The 27,790-nt window shown below is 38.8% G+C and overlaps 2 protein-coding genes across 7 annotated transcripts in view; one reads left to right on the top strand and one right to left on the bottom strand.

The window, feature by feature from the left end:
- Positions 1–476: 476 nt before the first annotated feature.
- Positions 477–11,825, bottom strand: UTP18 (UTP18 small subunit processome component). Its single transcript, XM_082775244.1, has 14 exons — positions 11,508–11,825; positions 11,262–11,389; positions 11,082–11,177; positions 10,350–10,429; positions 10,038–10,123; positions 9,277–9,402; positions 8,252–8,426; positions 7,829–7,929; positions 7,073–7,163; positions 6,701–6,824; positions 5,031–5,205; positions 4,284–4,426; positions 3,420–3,476; positions 477–2,777 (listed from the first exon to the last, which is right to left on the bottom strand). The coding sequence occupies exons 1-13, from the start codon at positions 11,811–11,813 to the stop codon at positions 3,452–3,454; spliced, it is 1,656 nt and encodes a 551-aa protein (XP_082631370.1). The 5' UTR covers positions 11,814–11,825; the 3' UTR covers positions 477–2,777; positions 3,420–3,451.
- A 545-nt stretch (positions 11,826–12,370) lies between these two features.
- Positions 12,371–27,790, top strand: part of MBTD1 (mbt domain containing 1) — a 35,221-nt gene continuing 19,801 nt past the window's right edge. The window contains exons 1-8 of one of the 6 annotated variants that reach the window (XM_082774656.1): positions 12,371–12,544; positions 13,929–14,119; positions 17,787–17,900; positions 19,654–19,855; positions 20,549–20,688; positions 21,627–21,741; positions 21,834–21,916; positions 27,444–27,561. In XM_082774656.1, the coding sequence (XP_082630782.1) occupies positions 19,702–19,855; positions 20,549–20,688; positions 21,627–21,741; positions 21,834–21,916; positions 27,444–27,561 (610 nt within the window). In that variant the 5' untranslated portion in view covers positions 12,371–12,544; positions 13,929–14,119; positions 17,787–17,900; positions 19,654–19,701. The remainder of the gene's footprint in view (positions 12,545–13,928; positions 14,120–17,786; positions 17,901–19,653; positions 19,856–20,548; positions 20,689–21,626; positions 21,742–21,833; positions 21,917–27,443; positions 27,562–27,790) is intronic. The other 5 variants (XM_082774658.1, XM_082774657.1, XM_082774655.1 and 2 more) reach the window with 5 other exon arrangements.

Below are 27,790 nucleotides of genomic sequence, written 5' to 3'. Positions count from 1 at the left end.
GACCTTGAATTAGACACTGTGAAAATCATTTTGATCCTTTAAACTTTTGCTATTCAATTTCACCACAAATCTAGTTCCAGAATCCGGAGCAAACTGTTTCAAGACAGACTTAGCAGTAAACCTAATAATCTAAGTAACCAGTGTTACTCCAGCATCTAGTCAGTCTTTTTTTCCTTTCAGATTTTGTTTCTAAGCACCAGACTAATTGTCTTTAGCTTGCAGAATTGGACAAGATCACAGCCTGAAGGGGAAAGGCTGTGGTGATAAATATTTAATGGGCTACATCAATAAAATTTATTTTGCCAAGGAGAATGGAAGAGGAAAAAGCAGAGAAATAATTCATTAAAAGAACTTCAGCTGAGCAATGCCAGTAAAAAAAAAAAGCCACGCTAGGAAAAAAGGAATTAAACACAAAGGTTTTAAATAGGTCAGAAGTATAAGTACTATTAACACATAGCAAATTGACAAAGCTGAATTTTTCATTTGAGATGAGTACTGTGATATGTTTATCTAAAATGTGGTAGTTCATCCACAAATGAACTACAAATTAATTGCAAATAAATATCCTAGACACATTAGTAACATCAACTTCTTGCAATACTTATCAACATCCCACTTTTTAAATCTGGTAATTACCTGAAAGTCATTACTGAAAACACATTACAAAATGCCACAGACACACTGAGGTTTTTTTCATTTCTCAAAACGCAGAAGTCTTCACTATTCTATGTTGAATGGAGCTGTAAGCTATGTTTTGCAGAAGACAAAATACAACAGCAAGAACTAAGATATTTAGTGCAAAGGTTAAACTTGCTTGTTCTCCAGTGCTCCTCATTGTCAAGCTTCATATTTGCTAACCACATCACAGAATTTGTTTAAAATGTTTAATCTCTCCTTTCTTTCTGGCATTATTTGGAAGCATTTGCAGTGACACAACAGCATACAGCACCACACTATGTAACACCTTTTCTATTCGCTTTCCTGTCCCATTCAACCTAAACCACAAATCTGCAGGATGTACAGGGAAGAGCATTAGAAGCTGTTGGACTTGTTAACTTAACAAGGCCAGGAATCCCTTAATTCCTAGTTTGAGATCTGTTAACGGCTTGCTATATGGTTTTGAAACACTAAGTTCAGAATTATTTCTTCATGGAAAGAATGGAGACACACTGGAAGAAGAGGGGCAGAGAGACAAGTGGATTAAGTGTACTAAAATACTTCACAGCTACTTTCATGTGATTGGTCAATCTAACTTATTAAAAACCTACCTTTTTAGAAGTCATGGCACCTATCTGAAAAAAGATGCAATAGTTTTGTGGATTAGGTCATGCTATTTAAACCTAAGCCTGAAGTACAGAAATTATAAAAAAAAAAAAAAAAAAAAAGCTGAGTCATGTTGAGAACCACAACCCTACTCAGGAGCAGGGCTGTCACAGGAGGAACTAACTGATACATTGCATAAAGCCATTGAATGTCCAAAATAAGTGATTAAGTGCTGCCCTCTAGTGAAGTATCAACCAGTTTCAGCTTCTAGTTTTCTGAAATTCAACAGATTTTCAGTCCCATCTAGATTTTAACTAAATTTGGTTGTAACAGAAAAATCCTGTATCAAGCATCTTAGTAAAGTGTGCTTATTTTTTTTTTTCCTCTTCCAAAGATATTTAGGTTTAACACTTCAATAAGTTTAAATACTCTAATCCGTTTAACACCTTCATAGCATATTCTGCTTTTCCATGATTTGTAAAATGCACCATTAGTAAAGCTGTGTTAAAAAAAACAGTACTTCAGAGAACACTATCCTGTTTTTGAAAACAGTTATGACAAGTATTTAGCAGTAAACTCATACCTTTGACAGGTTTCTAGAATTAGCTTTCCTCATGCTCAGAGTACCTTCCTTGTAATAACACTTTCACTGACTGCTTAATATCGACCTTCACTAACGCTTACTGGAACACCTTGCTCTTGATGTTACTGCTCCAAAAGCTCCCTCCTGTGAAGTGGACAGATGTTATTAGTCACAATTTATTCTCAAAATAGAGACTTCACTAATGTTGTAGCAGACTCCTAGCCAACTTTTTCCTGTATGTATTTGAAAATATGTGGCTAATTCAGGAAAAACAATGATTTGAGACACATCAGAAAGAACCAGCAACAGCAGCTGTAATGAGATCAGGATTTTACAACTGATTGAAAAATCAAATGAAGTGACATTTGGGATTATTCAGGGTGCTTTACTTTCACAGAAAGGTAAGAATGGAGTCTTCCTGAAGAATTAAAACCACAGTACAACAGTTGATCTGGTGATGAGACATTAAGCACAAAGGATGGTGGCTGGTGTTCCTCCTAAGCTATAGCTGGCCCACTGCACCAACAGGGTTCTTCAGGTTACTTCTTTGCTCCCCCGGTCAGCAAAACCATGTTTCCAGCCACAAATGGATCTGACTGGTGGCAAAGCTCAAGCCAAATGCACAAAGCAGAGCTCACACTTTATGTAAAGCCAATACTTATGTTAACAGTGGAATACTTTATATTCTCATAATAACTGAGGACATCAAGCATTTCTTGAAGACATTAACTTGAGTAGCAACCATTAAAGTCTTTAGTCATTTGCTTAAACAAAACATTGAAAAAAGTTGGAATAACATGCCTGAAAACTTATCAGGTACATTTATTAAGTAAAAACATTCAAAAGCCACAAGTTATATTATTTTTCAACTTCCATATAAAAAATTTGCTTGATCGTGTAGTTCCATTCTTGTAATTCCAGGTTACAACACCTGTGGAAAGATCAGTACAGAGACATTTGTTAGTATTTTCAGAATATTTAGCCATCCCAAAGTTTTACGCAAGCTTAACATGCAGAAGATTAATCTGCCTCCCATTTGAATGGGCTGAGCTTTCCATCATTATCACATTTTGGTTCAAATAGCACTACTACGTTACTGACAACACTACAGGACATGTCCTTTCCCAGGACAATATTAAAGTCTACAATAAGATACCTGCACACAAACTGTACTTCAAGCTTATTTATGTAACCTAAATTTTCAAATATGCAGGCTTAACATGACTTCACAACAGGATCAAGCTAAGCCAGCCCACAGTTGCTTTTACCACCACTGCCCAGGAGTGTGATTTAAATATGGTCAGATTTTCTTTAAATTGCTGTCAACAGGACTGGGCAAGTTCCGTTAAACTACCTACTGACTTTAAGAGTATTATTAGAAAAGCTGAGATTAATAAAACAAGTATAAATCTTGCCCACTAAAGTAGCCCACTGTGTGTACGAAATACAAACAAGACCATTTCAGATTACACACTAAGAACTTCTTGTTGCCACCTATGAAGTAGTGGAAACAGCAAAACAAAACAAAGATTCCTCAAGACAATCTTATCAATAGCTCTACTGCTACTCTTACCTGAGTTACTAGCCCATTTTCTCCTCTATCTTTTAAAAATCTGAATAATGTTTCAGCCTGAAAAAAAAAAAAAAAAGTTGAGACAGGTTTAAAACTTCAGTAACTTGTTGAGCAAACACCATAAGAAATGACAACTATTCAATAGTTGAAATATGTATGTAGTAAAAGACAGCAATCATCAGGTTAATAGATTTACCCGAAGTGCCATTACAACATGCAGTTCAGATTTAAATAAAGGACAATTACATTAACAGATTTATTCTCATTTTTACATTCTTGCTTTCTGTTGTTGTTGTTGTTTTTTCCCCATAAGTTCTCCCTGTCAGACCTCATAAATCAGACCTCACATTAAAATCAAGTTTATCTTAAGCTAGTCAGACATTCCAATTGCTTTCGAGTATCTCAAAGGATAGAGATTGAACAACCTCTCTGGACAACCTGTGCCAGTGCACCCCCCCCCATGGATGCTCTTCATCCTGCCTTCACAGCTAGAACAAACCAAGACAGATGTGGATGCTAGTATAGAAACTCATATCTTGTTTTAGTCTTCCAATTATTTTTTAAATTTAAAAAAAAAAAAAAAAAGGAAGAACATCCAGTATCTAGCTTTTTCTTTCCTAGTTATTTCAGCAAGTTATTTCAACAAAATTTTTGACATAGATTTCTGATTATAAACTATATTTTGCTGCAAACAACTAGATTCATTCCCCAGGATAGGAAGTCAGCATCATACTCTCTTCATTAAAATTTAGATCAAGTAGACCAATTTTTTTTTATTTTTTTTTTATCATTTACCAGTCATCTGCCCCACCTTGAAAAGGTAAGTGTGCTACGTAGCATTTATCAGCCTAAGTTAGTACATACCTATATAATAAAGCTTTGCCTTTGTTGTTTGCTATAGAGAAAAATCCACTTCTAGGAGAAAAGTCCATAGACTGAGTAAGATAAATTTGTTTTCTTCTGAACACTGGGAAGTTTGAGAATACAGTGTACGACGGAATGTGTATCTATTAAGAAATAGGTAACTCATCAGTTAGGAGCAAAAAAATCACATTAAAGTAAAAATTTAACATTTAAGTTCAACACTGATTTCAAATGATCAGTTCTATTCCTATCCTACCCCACTCTAGGTTTTCTACTGAAGAAACAAGGTGCAGGGAACACACTAAGAAATCATTTATTGCACCTAATTTATTTTTGAGTAATTACATCTAAGGAGTAAAAAGAGGCTTCCAAATCCTCAGATTAATTGATTAGATCTACTGTTGACCAGAATTCTGAATGAGCTATTACCACACAGTAAGACTGTAACAGTTAACAGATACTGGAAAATCAGATTTGTTGCTAAGTTGTTTTATTTACAGCACTGTTTAAAAAAAAAAAAAAAAAAAAAAAAGCATTTTAAAGAAAGAAGTAACAGGTGAATTAAGCTACATTCAGAACATGCTTCAAAGAAAAAAAAATAATTTTCTTAGATATACGGTCCCTTGTACACATCCTGATCTGCTCTGTCTAGCAAATTCTGCACTATACTTATCTACTCAGCATCATTTTTATTTTATCAACAGGAAATTTTTTCCACCAAGATACCACGCAAGAAGCTGAACATACCAATTTGACAGCCTCATCAGCTTCATTAGAGGCCACAGCCAAGATTTCCGTGGTAGGATTGAAGGTCACAGATGTAGCAGATGTAACTAGATTCATTATGGCTTTAACCGGTTTAGGATTATTTTCTTTGAGGCAGACATCAGTAGTATATAAGTTTACAACTCCAGAAACTGAACTGAAAAGAGAAATTAACAAAGACTATACCAATAAATAGCACTTCCAGTACATATTAATTTGTTATCCATAGCCAACATTCAACTTAAAGAGATCACTGTTAACTATTTAGCACAGTTTGTAATATTCTGTTTGAAGCTTGCATTTTGAAGTTTGCAACAGTATTTAGTGGAGGGTTGCAAGGAGTGAGTGGGGTGACAATGACACCTACCCAGAGATACTTTGTTAACTGGTCTCTTATATACGATGAATTTAAAGCAGTGAGAGCTTACTATCAAAGATTCAGAAATCATTGAGCTCTTGTGTGTTTGCTTTTATGCAAAATATGCCTAAAAACACCCTCCACACAGAACAAGTCTGCTTTAAAATCCTCTTCTGCAGTGGGCTGAGAAAATGCATATTGTAAATATTTTGCAGTCTCATTGTAATGAATTGATACCACTAGCTGAAGTTGCACCTCAGCAAGCTTATTTCAGAAATACTTTTAAGCAATATTACAGTTCTGTTGCTGCAACTGAGTTAAGACATCTTTTGAAGTGATAACATTCTCTTACAGCAATCAAATCAGAAGTGTAAGAGTAAACTAGAAGAAAATGTCAAAGAAATGGGGCACCAGACTGGTATTTATATTACAGATTATGCAATTTCACTCCATATGATTTTAAAATTAACTGCTTGTCCTGGTTTCAGTTAGGACAGAGTTAGTTCTCCTCATAGTAGCTGGTAGGGCACTATGTTTTGAATTAGGATGAGAAGAGTGCTGATAACATGCTGATGTTATAATTGTTGCAGAGCAGCGCTTACGTCAAGCCAAGGATGTTTCAGCTTCTCGCTCTGTCCTGCTAGCAGGCAGGCTGGGGGTGCAGCAAGAGCTGGGAGGGGACAGACCCAGGACAGCTGACCCAAACAGGTATTCCATACCACCTGAACTCATGCTAAACAATATATAGGGGTGGCTGGCCGGGGTCAGGGGGGAGGCTGGATTGCTCAGGGTTAGGCTGAGCATCGGTCAGCGGGTGGTGAGCAATTGCATTGCATATCACTTGTTTTGAACACAGTAGTAGTAGTAGTACTATTATCATCATTATTGTTATTATTTTTCTGTCTTAATAAACTGTCTTTATCTCAACTCACAGGCTTCACTTTCCCATTTCTCTCCCCCATCCCAGAGAGGGAGGGGGGAGGGTGAGAGAACGGCTGTGTGGTGTTTGGCTGCCGGCCAGATTAAACCACAACACTGCTAGACCTATTGCAAGGCAATAGTAATACACTAGGAGTGATACCAGTATTCAGTGTGTATGGTATTTTATATATACATGGAACAAAATAAATGATTATCATAGAAAAGGCAATGGTTCATCCATTCACCTCTACTACAGCTTCATTAAAAGTGAACTTTTTCTGTATTCCTACATTCCTACTCTCCTACTAGCCCCAAACAAATTTACTGAAGAACTTCAAAATGATAAAGAAACTGAAACATCCACGTTACTCACCCGCATGCCACATATTGGTTATTTTTTGAAACAGCAATACACTTTCCTTCCAAAGAGCCTTCGTCTTCAAATTTGTGTAGACACTTTCTGCTTCTTACATCCCAAATGAAAACTTCACCTTCCTCTGCAGAATGAAATAGAAGATTACAGAAACCACATTGATTTGTCTGTCTTGATAAAGTAAGTTTCAGAAGAAGACAGCTGTTAACTCATTTACAAGTATCAAATATAGGATTTTTTTTAATCTAAGAATATACTAAAGCAGTTTATTTATCTGATCACTTAATTTGCCAATTAACTCAGCAAAACAGTTGATTTACAAAAAACAATATAAATGGAATTACAATTAGTACTATTAGAGAAAACACTTACTTGAATAGCTATATACTTTACTGCTGTCTGAAGTGAAAGCAGATGCAGTTGATCTTCCATTTACCTTCATAGTGCTGATCAGTTCCTTTGTCTGTAGGATGAAATTAACAATGGTGACAATGAATCTGGCATTTCAACACTTTTTTTCTGCTCTCTCAGAGGGATCTTATTACATAAGGGAACTGAACTTTATTTTTAAAAGGTGTTTTTCCTAGTTATTTCTAAGTTGCTATCATATAGCCCTTCCCAAGTGCTATCATATGGCATTTTAAAATGTACTTGAAATAAAGTTCTAGATTCATTATGAATCACAGTAGGTAGGGCAATTCATGACAAAGGTACACCAACACACGCTAGCACTATTCCAAAAAAAAAAAAAAAAAAAAAAAAAAAAAAAAAAAAGTCCTGTATCATCCACCCTCCATACTGAGGCCATTCATTTCTGTTAGCAGGGTTTATGCAATAAAATGAAACATGTCACTGACATAAGACTTTTTTAAAAAAAAAAAAAAACAACAACAAAAAATCCACGATACTGTGGATTTAATTCCATTATCAGTCCCAAACACAACTTCACTGTAAAATTCTAAACATCCCCAAATCATTTTCTAATACTATAGGCAGTTAATAGCTCACTCTCAAAGGCTGTCACAGTATGTTATACCTGTTTTAACTAAAAAGCTAGATGGCAAGCAGGCTTAAAAGGAAAAGGGTACCAAGAAATGGAAGTTAAATGAATAATGAAACTAAAACTACCTTCATTGACAGCAAATGAAGATAACCCGAAGTTCCAGTTAGAAGCATAAATGATCCATCTGGAGAGACTTCAAAGTTTTTGACAAATTTGTCCTCCATGCCTTTAAAAAGAGAGAATTAGAACGTCATGCTGGCACAATTTATTCTTTTCCTTAACGTTCACACCTACAATGAATAGAAGCAAGACCTGATTGTAATTCAGCTTTTTGTTTCTGTAACATACTGCCCCCATAAACCACGTCATTAGTTAGATGCCACACAAACTTAGTGTTGTATCCTTGACAAACTAAAGCTAAACATACTCTAATAAGTATCACTACTTCCAACAATTCACTCCACTTCCTTTTAAATAAATTCATATGCCTTCTAAATGGCAGTTTTATCTATTTAACAATACTGAAAACACTTAAAGGTCTAACATACCTCTTACTTGATGTACAGGAATAATGCTTCCACCCATCATGTCGTACACGTAAAACATTTTATGGTGAGTACCAGTGGCTATAACTTGTTCTCCATCAGCACTGAAACAAGCTTTATAGATCGGAAAACTCTCTAAATAGATGCTCTGTATTTTTGGATTCCTTATACCATCAACCTTCAATAGAAACATCATCATATTAAGGAACATACCACATAGTTCTACAGTAAATTCTTATTGACTCACCAGTATAAGAGAAAGTAAAACTACACCAGATGGAAACAAGTCTCTCCCTTTCTTCCAAGTTTACAAATAGCCCATGTCTCACCCCTCACCCTATACGCTAGGAACCAACCTTCCTGGATTACCTCTTACCCTTCCTGTCTAGCCCATGCTTTTTTCAAAATGTCATTTCTAACACACTTTTCCAAATGGAAACATTTGCTTTGCATTCTCCTTTCCTGCAGACTTGTGGAGGTCAAATTCAACTTTTGTCTTTGACCATTTCACTGATGCCGGGCCACGCAGAAAGTTCCTAACAGTTACGGTTTTTAGTGTTCAGAGGAGCAAGACCAGAGTGCCCCAGGACTTCCTTCTCCAGTACAGCATCTCCATGCCCAAACTAATTTCTCAGCAGTATTACAAATTCTAAATGTAAGTGGATTGCTCTTCACAATACAGGTTTTACAAACAACTTAAGAAAAAAAAAAAAAAAAAAAAAAAACACCACAACCTCACCAGCCCTTGTTACTCAAACTAAAAAGCCTGATGAAACTAATTTACTTATACTCTGCAAATAGGTGGTATGAAATCACTGACTGAAGTCTCCCATAGAAATCTTCCAAAAAATTTCAATTCACAGACATTTGAGATCACTTTCTAATCACAGACATTACAACCACTCTGCGCATGCCACCAAAGGAAGAATGAAAAGCAAGTCTATCATCCCAGCCTGTTTCAGGTACATTCAACAAAAGAGTATTCAGTATTAATGGCCATCTACATCATGTAAATTGAAATTCTTCACCTGAAAGAGTGACACGGATCGATCACGTCCAGCAGTCATAACAACTTGAGCAGATGGATGGAACTGCACAGTTGACAGTTTTCCTTCAGCAAGACGTTCCTGATTAGCTGGCAAGCAGCTCTTCATCTAGAAAACAGATCAAGCAGTTTGAGAAAACAACAAAATTTATGCATTTATTTATGCTGATGAACAGTCAGCTTAATCATTCTTTGTTCTATAAGACATCTCAAACTATATGCTGACATTTAGGCAACCGATACAAGCAGAACTCATGCACACAGTAAGCTTGTTAAGCTGTTTCCACATGGCAGACATAATAAAAAGCTACTTGGACTATTGGTTGTAGCAGAAAGCCTACGTAAAACTATCTACATTCTCACTCACCTGAAATAATTGCAAATGAGATAAGAAAGAAGATAATTGTAAATGAGATGGCATAAGAAAATTTTAAGGCTCACTTTTCAAAGACCATTTCAATAACTTCAAAGGTATGGGAGATTTCCATCCTTCCCGTACAGATTGAAATCCCAGTAGCAGATGTTATTTAAGGATACATGAAGTAATCCCTACAGCAAACAATACACCTCAATTTGTTTCATGCTTTTATAAGGTGACCTATCAAGTTGTGTGAAGTGTAAATATTGAAACATTACCGTTACAGACACAAACAAGAAACTCATGCAGTCACTGATCTCTCTGCCCAAAGAGCAAAGCATGTATATATAGCTCAGACTAAGGTGCAAAACCAGGCTTGCCTTTACCTCCAAAATACCTCTTGGCAGGGATTCCGAGGTTGTTATGAAATTACCAGTTCTGCGCAGCAGATCATCATCATCATCGCTGCCACCTAATTAAAACAAAGCATAGTAAAAAGTTTAATTCCTCAAACACTCACTGATCACGACCTATAAATTCCATACAGAAACAATAAATCAAATAAAAGCATGCTAAAGAAAACTGATTAACTCAGCAAATTATCACACCACAGGAATCAACCAAACATCAGTCATTTTCTAAGCAGATGAATAGGAAAGCACAGAAAGGCATATTAGAATTGTAATAGGTTTCTTTACTATCACTTCTAGTCCGCTTGGATTTCTTCCTGTATTCTCTGTCAGCCCAGGCAGGAACTCCTCCCATAGCTCGTTGAAACCTAGCAAGATAATGGTGAGGAGTGAGAAGAATGAAAAGCTTTTAATCCAATTATTTTTTTCTACACATCAGATACGTTTATGTCGTGCAACACACAGATGAAAATTTGCAAGATTATTTTCACTTAAAATGGTATGTGAAGTTCTCCTCAAATTTCATTCAACTTCCTTTATTAGTATATTTTGTTAACTTGTAGAATGTGAATCTAAAGCAAAATTGATACCAAACATTAAGGCACTGCTCTTCAGAATGATGCACGCTTACACCAAGATAACCGAAGCCCATCTGAATTTCTACATTGTTATGCTACTGCTATTCTTTCTTATATTTTATACTAAATTAAGATATTTCATCACCCTAATTAAACCACAACAGATCACTACAAATAGTTTCTGGTATAATTTCTTAGAAAAATTAAGTAACCTCTACAAAAACAATTTAATGAAGAGAGACCAAATTCATATTTTATTTACTACTACTTTAAATATTACTTTTGGATATAAAAATACCAGAAGCACCATAAGAAGCACCAGCTCTAAACAATTCACATTAATATGGTAACATTTCTGTGGAGATCAGCCCACAATGGGACTTGGAAAACCACACACTCTTAATATAATAAAGCTTGCCAAATAAGTATTAACAGTACTTACTGTTCTTCAAGTCTTATTTTCAGCTTTTTCTTGGTAAGAGTTTTCTCAGCATCGCTTTTCATCAGGTCCCTCCTGTACCTATGTGTCATATCAATCCTGGAGAACAAAAACACACAGAACATGAAAATCATTCCCGCTGAAGCCCTTTATAACCACTCCTACGCCCGAGCTTGGACTTACTTTTCCTCAGCTTCATCATCCTCATCCACCCAGGCCGGCGCTTTAGACACGAAAGCACTTTTCGCTTCATTCTCCACCTCTGAATCGCTGGAGTCTCTGAGAAGACTCCCTCCATCCTCGGCAACGTGCTGAAAACAACCGAGCGGCCCCTTTCAGCCCAGCCGCGGGGCGACCACCGCCCCTCGGGCGGTACCCGCACGCAGCAAGCTGCCGCCACCGCAGCTCCCACCCGCCCCCGGGCCCTACCCGCGGCGGGCCGGCCAGGCGCTGCAGCAGCTCGCCCTCCTCGGCGGCGAGGCAGTCCCCGAAGAGCAGCTCCTCCAGCTCCCGCTCCGCGCCCGTGGCTCCGGACAGGGCCTGCAGGTGCCGGCCGCGCTGCTCCGCTTCCTCCGCCTCCAGCGCCGCCGCCTCCTCCTCCTCCGCGAGCCGCTGGAGCTGCCTCGCCGTCTTCTTCTTCTTCCTGCTGCCGCCCATTTGCGTTTTCCTCACCGAGGGCTGCAGCGGCCCCGGCCCAGCCTCCCCCCCGCGGGGCGCCCCCGGCCCCGGCCGCATCGCTCCTCACTGGGCCGCCCCGCGCACCGACCGGAACCGGAAACCCCGCTGGCTGCTCACGCGACCGCTCCGCCTCCCTCCCCCGATAGGCCCCCGCCGCGCCTGCCCCCCCCTTCCCCTCGCTCGGCCCACGTGAGTTCGGCTGCGAGGCGCGGTCACGTGGTCTCCTTTCTTTGCCTCCCTTTCGCCCCGCCTGCCCCGCGTCCCACGTGACGCGGGGGTGGTCAGGCCGCACCACTGCGTACGTGGGGGGGTGCTGCAGCCCGGAGCGTAAAAACGAGCCGCTTTCCTCCCCATATTAGCAGACATACCGTATTCCTCACTATCTATCCTAAAATCAAAGCAGTTCCAGGCTAGGATACTCCTCTTTTTCCCCTCTTTCTCACTCTCTCCCCCCCCAGCTTCCAAATGGTTTTTCCCATAGGTCGGAGGGGGGAGGGGGGGGTACGGCGAGCGAGGCAGCCCCATCCCGCGGGGCGCCCAATGAGGGCGCGCGGGGGGCGGGGCTCGGCGCCTGCGCAGTGCGCGCCCGCTCATGTTGTTGCCGTCCCGGCGCAGGGCCCCGCTCCCCCGGCGCGGCGCTGAACTCCGCGGGGCCGTCCCGGGGCCCCGGCAGGGGCTGGGCTGGGGGGCGGGCGGGGGCGCCCTGAGGGGGCCGAGCCCAGCTGAAGGGGCCGCGGCGGCCGCTGCCTGCTGCCCGCCAGGGCCTGATGGAAGACACAAAGGAGCTGGTGAGCGCCGGGGGCTGGCGGGGGGAGAGGAGCCCGCGGGGTGCGGAGCGGGGCTGGGGGGTAAAGGGGGGCTGCGGGGGGCTGTGAGAGCGGGGAGCAGCGGGTGAGGAGGGGGAGACACCCCCCTTTATCGTGATCCATCCTCCTGTCGTGATTCACCCCCCTTTGTCGCGATTTCCTCCTTTGCCGTGCACCCACCACTTCGTGATTCACTCTTCTGTCGCGCCCCGCTCTTTGTCGCGATCCCCTGCGAGTCGCGGCCGTGTTGTTGTTGTCGTGGCTTTGTTCCCGTGCGGCCAGGTCAGCCTCCAGCCCGGTTCCTGAGGGGCTCCCCCGGGTTCTGTCAGCTCCCGGGAGAAGCGGCCGCGTGTGGGAACGCGACTCCTTCAACAAAAGGGAAAAAAAATAAAAAAGTTCAAAGCCCCTGTGGCAGCCGCTGGGATCCTTAACTTGCAGTCCCAGTCAGCTCTGTGGAAGCTGCAGGGCAATTCTCCGTGTTTCAGGTGTTTTGCATGTTTGAGGAGCCGCGTTTGTTTGTTTGCTCGTTACATCTGGTTGCAGCGCTGCAGTCCGGTCCTGACTTGCAGGGAGCGGAGCAAAAAGGGCATGGGAGAGACTGATCTGGAGCGTTAAATGGGAACTAAAAGCGAGTTCTTTAAAAAAGCCGACAAAGCTGATCGGTGTGTGCAGTTGCTTTTGCTTGTTAGTTCTGCCGAGGGATCGGTTTGAGGAACTGTGTAACCTACGCTATAGGGGAACGTAGCTGAGGTAAAAACCCCCCTAGGGGGATGTCGCTGCTTTTGCCACAAGAACGGTTCAGGTGTTCCTGAGAGCGTGGAGATCTGCGCACATACAACAGGCTTGTACCCTGAAAATAAGAACTATCTTCATTTTTGCTCCCTAAAGAGCTGGATGACACTAGCGGTGTTAATAATCTTTACAAAAGAAGTTCCTCCTCATTAGCTTTCATTTCTCTTACTTTCCAAAAATGTGATTTAATTTTGCAAGGTTCTTGATACCTTCTGCATACTCCAACACACCTTCACTTCTCAGGTAAGTCGGCACGCATTAGACCCATGTGATGTTTTGCTGAATCCAGCTCTGAGCACATAGAAGGAATTCAGGTGTAGCACACTATGGTTTTGGGTTGGTGTTGGGTTTTTGGTTTGTTTTTGTTTTTTAATGTTAACAGGATGGTTAAAACAAGGTATTTGCCTTCTAGACTTTGCCTCTTCCGGGTACTCCTGTGTATAAGAGCTTTGTAAACACATAATGAATTTTGTAACAGATTTTCATTTTTTTTCAAAACTCAGATATTTCACATATTTACATCACCCCTCCCCTTCCAAATTGCCTGCTAATTTGATATATTTTTTTGTAAAAGAGTCTCCCCTCTTCTTGTGTGAAACCCCCTGGGGAAGAGGCTATGGACAAAACCATTGGCAAACAGCAGAAACTGGCTTCAGACAAAATGCTGTCATACATAGCAAATGAAGAGACAGGAAAAACATTTCTGTAATTTTCCAGCTGAGATTTTACTTATTATAAGAGTGGAAGGCACATTTCCAGATAGAGGTGAGTTGCTTATATAAAAAAAGTAAGTTTGGTTGGTTCTGATTTCCAGGAATCCCAAGATGTTTAGCTTTGGAGTGTTTTGCTTGTTTATTTTTAATGAAAGCTGAAAGTGTGTTTTCTTTAAATTGGTCCTGTTTGAATTTTCTGTTTTTGTCACGCTCTGAGGCATAAGTAGATCTTCAGTTCTGTCAGGGGTGAGCTAGTATTACTGCACTAAATTGCTCTGGCCAGCTTAAGTTCAGAAGAGTTGTAACAAATAAGTTCTGTCGTGTCGGTGCCTTAATGCTGACATCTGGAGCTAAAACTGAGCTTGTGGCATAAACATTAATGAATGAATTTAAAAGCTGTGCATCAAATTTAATACTGACTTCGAAGTACATTATGGGAAACGTATGATCTGTTAAGGATATGTGATTAAAGTAAATGTGACTTATCACAGACCCATGGCCTGAAGGTTATGGTGACCTCATTGTTGACCTTGGCCTCAAATACCATCTGCTCCAACTTCTGTCACGTTTCTGGGAGTCAGATCTGAGCACTGAAAGAGATGCCTATCTGTGTAGGTGCTGGCAGGCTTCTGTTAAGCTACAGCTCTCCTACTCACTTCTAAACTGCTGCCTTTCTGAATTCAAGCACTAAATTGATTCAGAAGTAATGACAATCCTTTTGAGCAGGTTGAGACCTTTCTGTGATTTTTGTATCAACCTCCTTTTGCCAGGGTGTGCTTGCTTGGAGGCAAGGGGTTTGGTCACTTAATAACAGGGTAAAATTTCTATAGCAACTTCTCACCTTCAAAAACACTCCCATAAATTGTGCCAAAACTTGAGTATAGTTTTCATAAGAACACTAAAGCAATTTCCAGAGTAAGTATTTGATGTCTAATTAACATTATGTGGTTTTATTTTCTGGTTTAACTCTGTGTTTGAGCCCTTTGTGACCATCGTTTTGTGCTGAAAAAGTAGTTACTATTCTCCGAAAGCGTGTGCTATAATGTGCTGACTAAAATCAACTGTGTAACTATATGCTAAAGGAGTTAAACTAGTTATTAATCATATTTGTTTATAGTTTGCCTTCCTGCTTTTAGGGAAACCGGTTTTCTTAACTATATTCTTTTATCATGCCATTTGCCTTGTGTAATGGTTAATTAAGAGTATTTCTTAAAAATACATCGTTGCCAAGTACTCACAGAGGGGAGAGGAAGAACAAGAAAATGAGAAGTTGGGCAGAATACGAAAGCAGCTTTTTAGGGCTCCTTTCTCCACCCACCCCTTCAGTAAGAACTATGCAAGAAACCCCCCCCAAGCAAATATTCGTGCAGACTTGGATTTGCCAGTCCCGCTTCGCCTAGATCTTGTATCGCTGTGTCTAAAAACCATTCCTATTGAGGAACTGGTAATCTCACTAGGAAAATAAGCTTAGCCAGTATACCTAAATGTTTGGCCTGTATGTGCATTGCTTCTGCTCGCTGACCTACTGGGTTATCCTGTAGTGCAACAGCTACTGCTCTTTGCCTAATGACCGGTTGCACAGCTCTGAGCTTTATGGTAAGCCAGGCCTCCTGCTCAGAGCAAGCTTTGCAGATGCATTCCCTCACGTTTAGAGGTGAAGAGCACTAATCTGTTTCAATCTTGAGGGAAAGGTAATTTTCCCCCTCAATGTAATTTTTCATGCTAAATCCAGCTCCTGAGAGTAGGAAACGTTCTTTTCTTTGGATGCCTGTATTGTGAAACATGGGGATTGATCTTGTTACGGTTGGATCAATTTCTGCTACTGTCTCTAGTAGCTGGAAAATGAATTTTAGGAGAAATATTACTAAATGTTGATTACTAAGGCCTGTAAACATATATATAATGTAAGCTTACTCCCCCCCATTGACAGTGATGACCCCCAGTTTTGTGGCTATGACAGGCCACTTCAGCACTGTAACTATCGTGCTACTTTTTTGGGTGGAGGACTGCATTCTCATGGACAGTGTGTCTCAAAATCCAGTGGGAGCACCTGGTACTGTGAAAGCTGTTCTCTCTGAGGCTTCCATTCACAGAGGTGCTGCAGGTAGCAGCTAAGTGCTCCCCTGTCAGATGGTGTGGCTAGTCAGCTGGTAAGGCACGCTGCTGCTCAGCACTTGGAAGAAGACAGCAGGAGTTGCAAGCTGCTGCTGTTACTGAAGCAGATGCTTTTTCCTCAGTTATGGTTCTGTTGGAGACATCTGTTGCCCTTTATGTAAGGATGCAATTGTTGACCTTTGAGTTCAGAGTTGTACCCTAACTATTTTCTGCTTCGGATATTAAAGCTTGGAAAAGAATAGGACCTTTCATTTCAGCAAGAAGGGCAATCAGAGATCCACACATTATTCATTTGTTTCTACAAATACTGTCTCAACATGGGTTGAAAAGAACCTTAGAGGTGTTTAGTATCAAAATAGAAGTGTTTTGATGTACTCTAGCAAAATTCCAGAATAGGTATTTGCATATTTTCTTCCCTAGCTTCCACCTACTTCTATAAACAAAGTAGTTGGTATTTTTTCTATTGAAAAACTGTATGCTTTCCAAGTTACACAAAATGTATTTTGAGTAATTTCCCAAGAATTACAATCCAGATAATAACTATAAATTGACATTAGGAATGTCCTATGCAAATTATCTGGCAAGCATGCTTATTTTCTGGCAAAAGCTTGGATGAAAATGTTATATAAAAACTATAGTGTTATTTTAAAACAACTAGTAAAGTTACTGTTTAGAGTTGCTCATAACTTGAGCTGAGACAATTTGACCGAATATAAAGTAAATGGAAAGGTGGAATATGAGACTTCTTTTGACATTTTAGTTAAGCTTAACTAACCCTTGATGATTGCTCCTTAGAAACCTCTGTAATGCTGAAGAACGATTTTTTTTAGAGGTCCCAATTTCTCTAGAGAAATTGGAAATGTTTTCTTTCTCATCTGTGAATGTTTTGGCAGAGAGGGCTTGGCAGTGATGCTGAGGTTCCAAATGTATGTGATAGCAAAAATAAAAAATAAATTAAAAAGAGCCAACCGTTCTGTTGTGGTATCTGCGATTGCAATCTTGCACCATGCTTCAGCTTGCCTGCCGCAGCCTTTCTTCCTTTCCTCCTGTGCCACTGGAGCTTCAGCTTGCCTCCAGCTTTCCATTCCTGCTCCTGCTCTCACAGTGGGAGCTGTGCTGGCTCTGCGGGGCTGGGAACAGAGCTGTGCTTCTCCTCCTGAGCTGCTCTAGCATTTCACAGCCCTGGCAGCAAAGCTCTGGGTGAACAGAACGGCCACGTGCGTCCAGAGGTCTCAGGTTTGAAAAGAAAAAGGGATGTGCTGAGACCACCCCGTGCTGCAGCTTCCACTAAAGGGTCGAAGCCCTCCTTTGTGTGGGACAGGGCCCTGGTCCCTTAATGAAATCAGGTCAGCTGATTGACAGAGGATGCATGGCTGAGGCTGGATATTCTGTCCGTGGGCTCTGGTACACCACCAAGATCTGTCCAAAAAATGAGGATGCAACGCAGTGTTACTGCTGTGAATGGTCAGGATGGTGGTGTGTCTTATTTCCTGCTGCAGGCAATGGTCATGGAAAGCCAAGCTGGGGCACGACAGAGTTTGAGATTCTGGGGAAGGGAGTGAGTCTTCATGTTCTGATCTGTAAATTACTGCCACTTTTTGCAGAACACTGTATCCATGGCAACGTGTTCAACTTCTGTCTTAATCTACGCACACGTGCACACAAACGAATAACTGATCTTGCATCTTGCTGGTAATAGTATCAGTGATAGTGTTCAGGTAAGGCTTGCTACCAGCGCAGCTTAGGACAAGGGTTCGTTCTGCCCTCTCCCTGCATTTCCTCTGATTGCAGCTGTTGTCCTAGCTGCTTCAAGCAGCTCTCAGCTTCTTCAAGGAGATGCAGAGTTATGCCCTGTCCTAAGTTTTGGTTGGTTTGAATATAACTTTGAGTGGTTGGCTGCGGGATGTGTGTACTGTTAACATTACATTGAATTTGTTTAAGTTTCAGAGCTGCTTTAAGTGATTTGTGTATCTTATTGTATAATCTTCTATGCTTACGGGGTGTGGGTTTTGGGTTTTTGTTAGTGGGATACTAGGATTGAGTCGGTGTGGGAATCAGTTTTCCCTTTTTAAATATGAAGAAATCCTTCTATAATAGGACTTAGATCGAAAAGGAGAAGAGAGAATATTATAATAAAAGAATAGCAGGGCAGAAAAAGGCTTGGATAAAATCCAACAATAAAGATGTTCAGGCATATACTCTCTAGGAAAGGGATTTGGGGAATTACTGTGATGAAATCTTAAAGCTATGAATCCAAATGCAATTTAAGAAGGGAAAGTGAAGTCACGTTTCTTTTTGTCTACAGTGATTTTTAAATAAAACTAGCTCTTGGATGGGAGTGGGAAGGAAGTAGAAGCAAAGACTTTCTTATTTATTTTTGTTTTCTTGCTGTACTTCATTCCCCTAACCTGTGCTTCCATTGTAGATTTTTTTCTTTTTTTTATTTATTAATACCTCTCAATCTTAGTAGATCTTGTTAAGAGTAATGGAAATACTTTTAAATTTCTTTTTTATAGCTTGATGAGGGCAGCTCACTTACGTAGCAGTAACCTTGTTTCAGTAGAGCTGTTTAAAGTAGTGATCGAGTGAAAGATGTGACTATTACAATGCATGTAGTGGATGTGCATCAGAAAAAGATCAGTTAATCTGTTGTTTATGTTTTAATGTTTTCAGAAATTTCTCAACTGTTTTGCATTCTTCAAATCTGTATGTTTTCACTTGACCTCAGATTTATAGGTTATAGCAAAACTATTATGTAACAGGGTTTTGTAGATGACTGGCAAATTAGTCACCTTTCTATCTTTTAGTATTTATTCAGACCCTATTGCCATAGTAACTGAGCTCTTCATAATTGTTAATGTATTAATCCTCAGAACATCCCCGTGAGGTAGAGAAGTATTCCTGGTTCACCCATGAGAAACTGAATCCTAGGGAAGCTGAGTGATTTATCTGTAACCCTGCAAGCCAGTAGTAGCAGAGAGAGCCTCGTTCTTGCTCGGTGGAATAGTGCCCTCCTCATTGAACTGTCTTTTCTCTGCCCAGCTTTCTGAAATGAATGAATTCTGGTGAAATTGGCTGCAGCCATCTGGAAGGTGGTCATTTGCATATAAGATCTCTGTGGCTGTCATTAATCAGCACATCAGGATTAATGAACTCTGAAGATACCAAGAAAAAGGAATGTATGGGCTGCTACTGTGTATTCTCAGTGGACCGAGAGAGATTTTTCTTCCTGTTTATCCTAATACCAGAAATTGGCTAGTTTGGGCTCTACTAATACTAATTCAATTAGCAATACGTGGCTCATATTTCTGTGCTGATTGAGCAGTTTGTAGTAGTTCTACATTTAAAGGTTGACTTTGACCGTTGAAACTTCTTAAGTTTGCCTTTTAATTTTTTTGTATTCAGAATGCTCTGGTATTGTTTGTTTTGTTTGCTTTTATTTGTTTTATTTCTTTTTTAATTTATTTGTAGACAGAACATACTTCACGAACAGAAAGGAAAAGACGTGATTCATTCGGGATGTTTGACGGTTATGATAGTTGTAGTGAGGACACCAGCAGCAGCTCCAGTTCAGATGAGAGTGAAGAAGAGGTTGCTCCTTTGCCATCCAGTCTCCCAATCATAAAGAACAATGGACAGGTCTATACTTATCCAGATGGTAAATCTGGCATGGGTAAGTAAGTGGAGCGTGAGTACCAAGACTTTGTTTTTCAACCTATGCTGTGATTTCTGAGGGTCCAGTCCCAAGTGTTTGTTGCCCTTGAAATTTGACCGAAATAGCTGAAGGGGAGTGGATTGTTTGGGTTTTACAAAACTGTAATAAGATAGAATTTGAATCTTGCTGTCAGGAAAGAAATAGTTTATGAACATTTCCCCCCTTTTAATATGTGTTGTGTATAATATTCACACAAGTATGTGTTCTCATGCACATTGTTTTCGTGCTTTGAGCTCTTCTGTAAGTGTCATTCTGTTCTCTTACACTTGGAAGTATATCTACCCTTTATCTTGTTCATATATACAATATATAAAAATATTTCTTCCAATACTAGGAAAACTTCATTACCACTGCTGGATAAAGCCTGCCAGTGTGTCCCTGTTCACTATTACCTAGCTATGAACTGCAGTTTACAAGAAAAATAAAAGGACAGGGAGGAGGGGAAAGATTGCTTTTGCCAATGGGGAAAAATATTTTGGACAAGATTATTAGTGATTAGCAGAGATTTCTCCGGGTAGAATTTTGGATTTGGTAGAAATGGATCAGTTTGGTGCCACCTACAGGACCTTTTTCGTGCTGTCTTTGTTCTGAATTTTTACTGTGGCTTTTTTTTACACCCCTAACATTTTGTTCTTTCTGACCTCTGATTAGCTACATGCGAGATGTGTGGAATGGTTGGTGTCCGTGATGCTTTTTACTCTAAAACGAAACGCTTCTGCAGTGTATCGTGTTCCAGAAGCTATTCATCGAACTCCAAGAAGGCCAGCATTCTGGCCAGACTTCAGGTAGCGGTACAGACACCATTTTCTTTATATACTTATTATAGTCTGTCTTTGTAAAATGTGTACGCTTGTAAAACTTGCATGATGTTTTTAAAACAACCAAGTCAAGTTTCTAAACACAGTAAAATTGTCACATAAATGATTTCTAAGGCGAAATTCAAAACCATATCAATAATGAGCAAATTGCTTTGCTCAGCAGAGCAAATTACACAGAATATTGACTCCTTATTGCATTTCTGCTGCAGTGGCCCACTTTTATTTGCAAGAAAAATATAATGTAATCAACAATTAGTCTATATATGTAGTGATTTGAAAATCCATGAGTCTCATCCCTAAGATACTTTCAGGCTTTAGAGAGAATAAAGGTTTATTTAGCACTGTTGTGTTTCCTTTTGAGGATTTTCTTAACTTCACAGTCTTACAAAATGGGGTTTAAACTGTTCACTTAAAATATTAATCAAATAATCAGGAAAACATTTCTGTAACATTGAATAAAAGAACTGGACATGTCGAGAAATGTTATATCCTATCTCATGCTCATTGCATATGCAACAAAGGCCAAGAAACTGTGCATTGATATAAATTAGATTTAAAAATTCTTCCTTCTAACCTGCTTTCCAAAGATATCTTTTTTTTTTTTTTTCCAGGTAAAACAATGAGTATATATGTTCTTCAAATTGGAATACTAGTACAAACGTAATCTTTTAGGAGTTGTTTTGCTGTTGGTGTTTGAATGTCATTAATATTATATGTAGTTTTGTGTACTTGGTCAACTTCCATACCATGTTGTGAAAAATATGTGATAAATTATTTTTAAAAATTAAGTTTGTTTTTTTTTTTTTTTTCCCCCACAGTGACATTTTTCAAAATATGCTACAGATCTATGGAAATTTTGGGGTTGGAGTTTGGAAAGGCTTTATTTACTTAGCTTTTTGTTGTTGTTTTAGGGTAAACCTCCAACAAAAAAGGCTAAAGTTCTACAAAAACAACCATTGGTGGCTAAATTAGCAGCATATGCTCAGTACCAAGCAACTTTACAAAACCAGGCAAAGACTAAAGCAGGTAATGGCACATAAACATCTTATATCACTCAGAATTTGTTTTAGCTTTGTTTCATTAGCAGCTTCCTAAATGAAATAACTTTCTCTTAACAGCTGTCCCTGTGGAAGGCTTCAGCTGGGGTAACTACATCAATAGCAATAGCTTTACGGCAGCTCCTGTGACCTGTTTTAAACATGTAAGTATTTTTCAATGCGTTAGTCTTTTGTGTGTGTTTGTATGTGTGTGCATGCATGAGAGAGAGAATCCCCGTTAATTCTTGCATTTGTTTTTGCAAAACATGCATATCCAAACTTGTTTCCAAGCCTTGGAGTGTGCAACCTGTAAACTGTATGAGTATGACCACTTTTTAAGATACATATGTATGTTTCTGTTTGTTCTTTGAATCATTCTGAATGCTCTGTCACACCCATCGTGCATGCTTTCACAAAGAAAAAAATAAAAGGGGTGTTAAACACTTGTGAAATTATTTTTCAAACATTCTGGGCACAAAATCACGCTATAGAGTAGCAAACCAACTAGGTTTCATGCAATGCTAGATAATGTTATAAAATACTTCTTATACTGGAGCAAGCCCCAATCTATAGGAACTGATCTTTCCATTACATATTTGGGTTTGATATTTTTTTAATCTTGGTTTTTAGTCATTCTTCCTGTCAGTTGTGCTGCTAGGTACTGTAGAAATAAAGGAAAATTGAGCCTCTTCATAAATCTGAAATGAAAAAGCATACTTTTCTTTGTGTTATAATTATGAAGATTCCAAACAAAAGGTCCTCATTCATTCTTGTCATGACAGAATGTAGCTTGGGGAATTAGGAAAATATTTATCAGCATCTGTCTTTAATGTGTTTGTTGAAATCCATTGATTATATGTTTAAAATACTGCTAGTAGTTTCTAGTGTAAAAGTATCTCTAAGTAAAAACTTCCGCAGTCTCTTTTCTCAGTGTGCTGTTGTGTTTTTTTTTTTTTATTTCAGAAGCTAGTGTTTCAGCTTCTTACACAAGTTTTATTTTGCCCGAGATTATCTGCTGAAAATTTCAGTCAAAATAAACATTTTGCTTCACAGAAGCCCTTCATAAGGGAGAAGAGAGACACATTTTCTGGCCAGTTCTGGAATTCATGCTGAGCCCTGTCAATTCATAAATCAGTAGGAGTTGAGGGCTCTTGGCAGTTGGCACTTTCTGAATAGTACCCTTTATGCTTAGAGGCCTTAACTTCTGCCCAGAACAGAGCCTTGTATTAGTATAGATTCATGAATTTGTATCAAATTCCATGTGCTTAAGCAAGCATGTTTGCCCTTTCCTTTCACAATTATGTATGTGTTGTAACAAGTAATTTCATAAGTACATATCAAAAGGTGTTGTTTGATGATGTGACCTGTGCAATTATAACAGCAAATGCTTCATGCTTAATTAGGATACATCTACAATAGTGATACATTGGTAAATTAAGCTGTAACATTCCATATTAAAAGGAGTCAGAACTTCCTTTCTTACTGCTTCATTCATTGACCTGAATAGTACGCCAGTAATGTGAACAGGTACAATACTAATGTTCAGAATGGTGTTTCTTTACTCCCTACTTTTTCATTTTTTGTAGAAGTAAAATGCAACTGCTGCAGTCTCATTTGAAACTTCTACTTTTTTGGTGGATGTTATTTAGCTTTGGAATAGTGTGATTTACATTTACCCTTACTGTAGTTATTTCTATGAAAAGCATATTTATTATACCAGTCAAAATCCAAAAACACATCTTTTCTTGTTAGATCCTTCTCTCTCTCTCTCTCTCCTGTTCTCTCTGTTGATAATTAAAATAAAAAATATTCCCTTTGTCTGTCTGGAAAGCTTGTTGCTATTTTTTTCAATGTGATAGATTCTTTGATTTGTAAAACTTTGTATTAATTGACGTTTGTTTACAATTTATATTATAGATGGCATGCACGTTTTGTGTGTGTCCACAAGACTGAGTATATCAAGTTTATCCTGTCCAAGATAAAGGTGTAGAATTGACACTACAGTAAAATAATGACGCATCTGCCCCTAAGTTTATTATTAGATGAATTGTGTACCTGATTATTTATCTGCTTGGATATTTAATAGGGAACATTGGGATCAATGTTAAAGAAAACTTAAGCAAAATCCCATGTCTTACTCCCTTATTCATTTGTTTATTCGTTTCATAACTCAGTGTACTTCAGTATTTCAGGTCTGGTGTAATTTTCCCAGATTTGCCATTTTCTTGTATAATGTGGGGAGTTATTTATTCTTCCATTTATCACATTTTAGACACAAAATAATTGAAATTCTCTTCATTGCTTTTTCTGTATGAGAGGAATTAATTTCAGAGGCTTTTTTGATGCCCTTTATGTGGCTTTTGCACTTCCTTGTTACCTTCATTCCAGACATCCTGACATTTCAGCCTTGACTAACACTAACGAAATTCACTAGCAATATTACTGCCGTATCTGCTTTCTAGGTCAGTAAACTGAAATAGAGAAGCTGTTTTGTTTGTTAGTTTTTTGTGCAGGAAGACTGTGGCAGAGCCAGAATTACAGTTTGTGCACCTTGCCTCTTTTTTATTTGCTGAATTTTTACTCTATTTTGTTATAATTTAGCAACATACAGTGTGCTCTATTTGCTATCTCCATTGGTAACTTGCATTCTGGTTTCATGATCTTAAAGTTTCTACTTTTTTTTATACTTTTGCTTTTATTAGCTGAAAGCAAATAGTGATTTGAATCATGCATCAGTACTACTTAATGGTGCATTAAGTTGTACATTAACAGTAATTATTCTTTTCCTACTCTGCTGGTGAGACACATACTTTCTGAAGTTAAGTGTTTTATCGGTCTTTATGAAGTATTTTTACTCTTTGTTTCTTTGTTACTAAAAAAAAAAAAAAATAATTATTATTTGGGAACATTTCCAGGATTTTGCACTAGGTGGCAGTGCTTTGCTTCTAGCTTTTAAACCATTGTACACGTTGTCTTCTCTGCATTACCTTTTGTGGGGTTAGAGTTTACACATGGTAGCAGCATTGTATCCTTATGCTTCAGGAACTGGTAGCATTTCTTTGACATGAAAATCCTGATTCCAGCTTCAAATCTGAAATCATGGCAGTATTGATGCCATCCAAAACCTTTAGAAGCAAATAATTTAACCTATGAGCTCTTTGTTCAGCTAAGCATGTGGGGATACTGAGCGCTCAGGCATTGCTTTCAAACCCTGTCAAACAGGACCTTCCTGATTGCAACTTACCTTGCAGAAAAGGCAGCTGCCGCTCACAGATAAACCCTCCCATGTCATCTCCCGGAGCAGGAAGCGATGAAGCAGATCTTCCTTGTTTGGGAGTAACGTGAAGCGGATCTCTTCGTCATGAGTCTGAAAGGTAAATTTGTTCTTACCTGTAAATTATGGTTCTGCTAGTTCTTATTATGCCAATCCAGACTTCAGAGTTACCATTCCAGCCAGCAGATAAATCAAACTTGACACTTACATAGTGCTTTGATTTTTATTTTTCAAAGCATTGTGCGAATGTTAATTAATTGGACAAAGACAGAGAAGACAATAAGGAAGATGGCTGCTATAGCCCTGGTTTATCCAGTCATCCTCCTGTAAGAATATTATGAGTGAAAAAGGAAAAGATGTGCAGTATACCAGGTATACTGTAAACTGTCACTTCAGGGCAGTAATGTTATCTGGCTTTTCAGTAATGATGCTACACAGGATGGCTTCCTTCTAAAGGGTGAGCCACATGGATTGGTGTAGGAGAACTAGCAGAACCAATATTTTCACAGACAAGGACAAATTTAACTTTCTGCTATTTCCCTCTATACCAATCCACGTTCTAGAAATAAAAATATTTGTGACATTTCTATTATCGGTTGATGGGAGGAGAAGTGTTTTTCTATACTTTTCCTCTGAATCAACTGAATAGATGAGCAGGCAGTAAAATATTTTTTAATGTAGTGCAGCTGGATTAGGAAATTATTCAGCACTGCTATTTTTGATTGTTTGGACTCATCTGTATCTCTATACAAGGCAACAAGATTTACTAAAATATGCAATTTGAAAGTTTATTTCCCCATTTCAATTCAAAAAGCTACAAATCTCAATTTAGAGATGATAGTGAATATGCAATAGGACTTGATTAAGAAGCTGCATCTGCATGCTTTGTACATGAAAATAAAGCATCAGCTTGCAAGTTTTCTTTCTGTCTGCCAGATGGCAGAAATGAGCTCTCCAGTCTAGACTGGTGTAGATGGGACATAGCAGAACATGAAGAGACCAGGCTTCAAGAATAAGAAATTTGCATACTTTCTCGGACTAACTTTAATAGGTTAAAACTTGTTTTAAGTTTTGCATGCCTAGCCTCAAATATTTCTACAAGTGAATGGTATCCCCTTTTAAGATAACTTTAGTCTTTAGAGCTACTAGGTGGCCATTGCTGATTGCCAGCAAAATTCCAGTATTGGAATTTCCAATAATTTAGGCAGGATTAATCCAGTTTTCATCTCCTGTGGCTCACAGCCAAAAATCAGTGAAGTTAGAGGCTATTCCCAGTGAGCTGTGAAATTCTCTATGTTTGCAAAGAACCTTGACCTTGTAAATGAAACACAGCCTTAGAATACAATACATAACCAGGGGTTCCTTTAACTGTCCCTGTATATGGACATTGTCTGAACTGATCAGAATTTACTTTTGTCAGAATAGATTACATTTGATATACCTGTTGCTTTAAAATAGCCAAAATCTGAATCTTCCCATTCTTAGTGGTCTCTAGCTTAGACTGGCTCAACTTATATTTTGTTACTGTTAACTTTAGCTGAGTAACTTTTAAGGTATTAAATTCTTTAGCACTATGCATTTCTTGTATCTCTGCTGTACCATCTTTGGCTATCTTTCATGATGCTCTGTTCAACAAAACATTCTTCCTGGCAGAGCAAACTAAACGTTGGTTTTTGTTTCCAGTTTCCCAGGTTCCTTAGGAATTCGTCAAGTTTCTATTTCTTTTTGTTATTAACACATTAGCCTAAGCTTTCAGGACAGTGTATGTGTTTCCCTTCATTATTCATTAAAAAGTTAACCTCAGCCTTCTGTTATTTTAATTTATTATTAGAATAATTACTTGCAGATGATATGAAAGCCTGTTCTTGTGAGAGGATCTGAACCAATAGGTGATAAAACCCACCATAATAAAACTTCAGAATAGACTCAAGGAATAACTTGTAAGCATTTTTCATGCACATTACGGATTTACAGAATATAAAGATTTTTCTGTCTGTGGCACAAGTATGAATTTGAAGTGCCATAATTTTCTGCTAATAGAGTTGAAGAGGAGTTACATCGTTCTCACTAAAATCAGTAGGTAGCACCTAGTTGAAACATAATGGAACAAAGCTGACCTCTGAGCATATACAGTGTGTGCTTGTGCTTTACAGGTGTTTAAATTTGGAATCCTAAAGCTGGTAGGAAATACACAGTGATTGTAGTATAGTAGAACTACACATAAGCTTTAGATAAATATCCAAATTAGGTCTTCATAGATTATTTTCTAACCATCTTTGTCTTATGTATATCGATTATCATATTTTATTTGAAAGTTACTCACAAAATACTAATATGACTTAAAAAAAATAATAATTTTCATGTGCTATAAATAAAGTGGTGAACTGTTCACTTTTCCCCCCTACCTTAAATGTTAGGCACCTATGGGGACATGCTGGGGTGATATCTCAGAAGGAGTACGAGTGGAGGTACCAAACACGGACTGCAGCCTACCTACCAAAGTCTTCTGGATAGCTGGAATTGTAAAATTAGCAGGTGAATATACTTTAATTGAAATACTCAAAATAATTCTGTGAAGGGAGCTGATACTATAGTCAGTAGTCACCCGGTTAGTAGAATATCAGCACTAGTTAGGGTGTCAGTGCTGTATTGCTAGGTTACATGTTATAGCACTATCACTGTCACACTTTCACAGTAGCTTCAAAGAGAGTTGAAAGCATCTGTTTTTTATATTGCTGGAATTCACTAAAAGCAGTGCCAGATG

The sequence above is a fragment of the Aythya marila genome (genome assembly GCF_965140915.1).
Source record: "Aythya marila genome assembly, chromosome: 18".
Lineage (NCBI taxonomy): Eukaryota > Metazoa > Chordata > Aves > Anseriformes > Anatidae > Aythya > Aythya marila.
Note: the sequence above shows the minus strand (reverse complement) of the source record. Positions and strands in the feature narration are given on the sequence as shown.

Excerpts from the sequence above, each read along its gene's own strand:
- UTP18 (XM_082775244.1), bottom strand. The coding sequence starts at position 11,813 with ATGCGGCCGGGGCCGGGGGCGCCCCGCGGGGGGGAGGCTGGGCCGGGG. Across the intron at positions 11,390-11,507 it reads GCCTGGCCGGCCCGCCGCGG|CACGTTGCCGAGGATGGAGG; the intron begins GTAGGGCCCGGG and ends GGTTGTTTTCAG. Across the intron at positions 10,124-10,349 it reads CAAGCGGACTAGAAGTGATA|GTGGCAGCGATGATGATGAT; the intron begins GTAAAGAAACCT and ends TGTTTTAATTAG.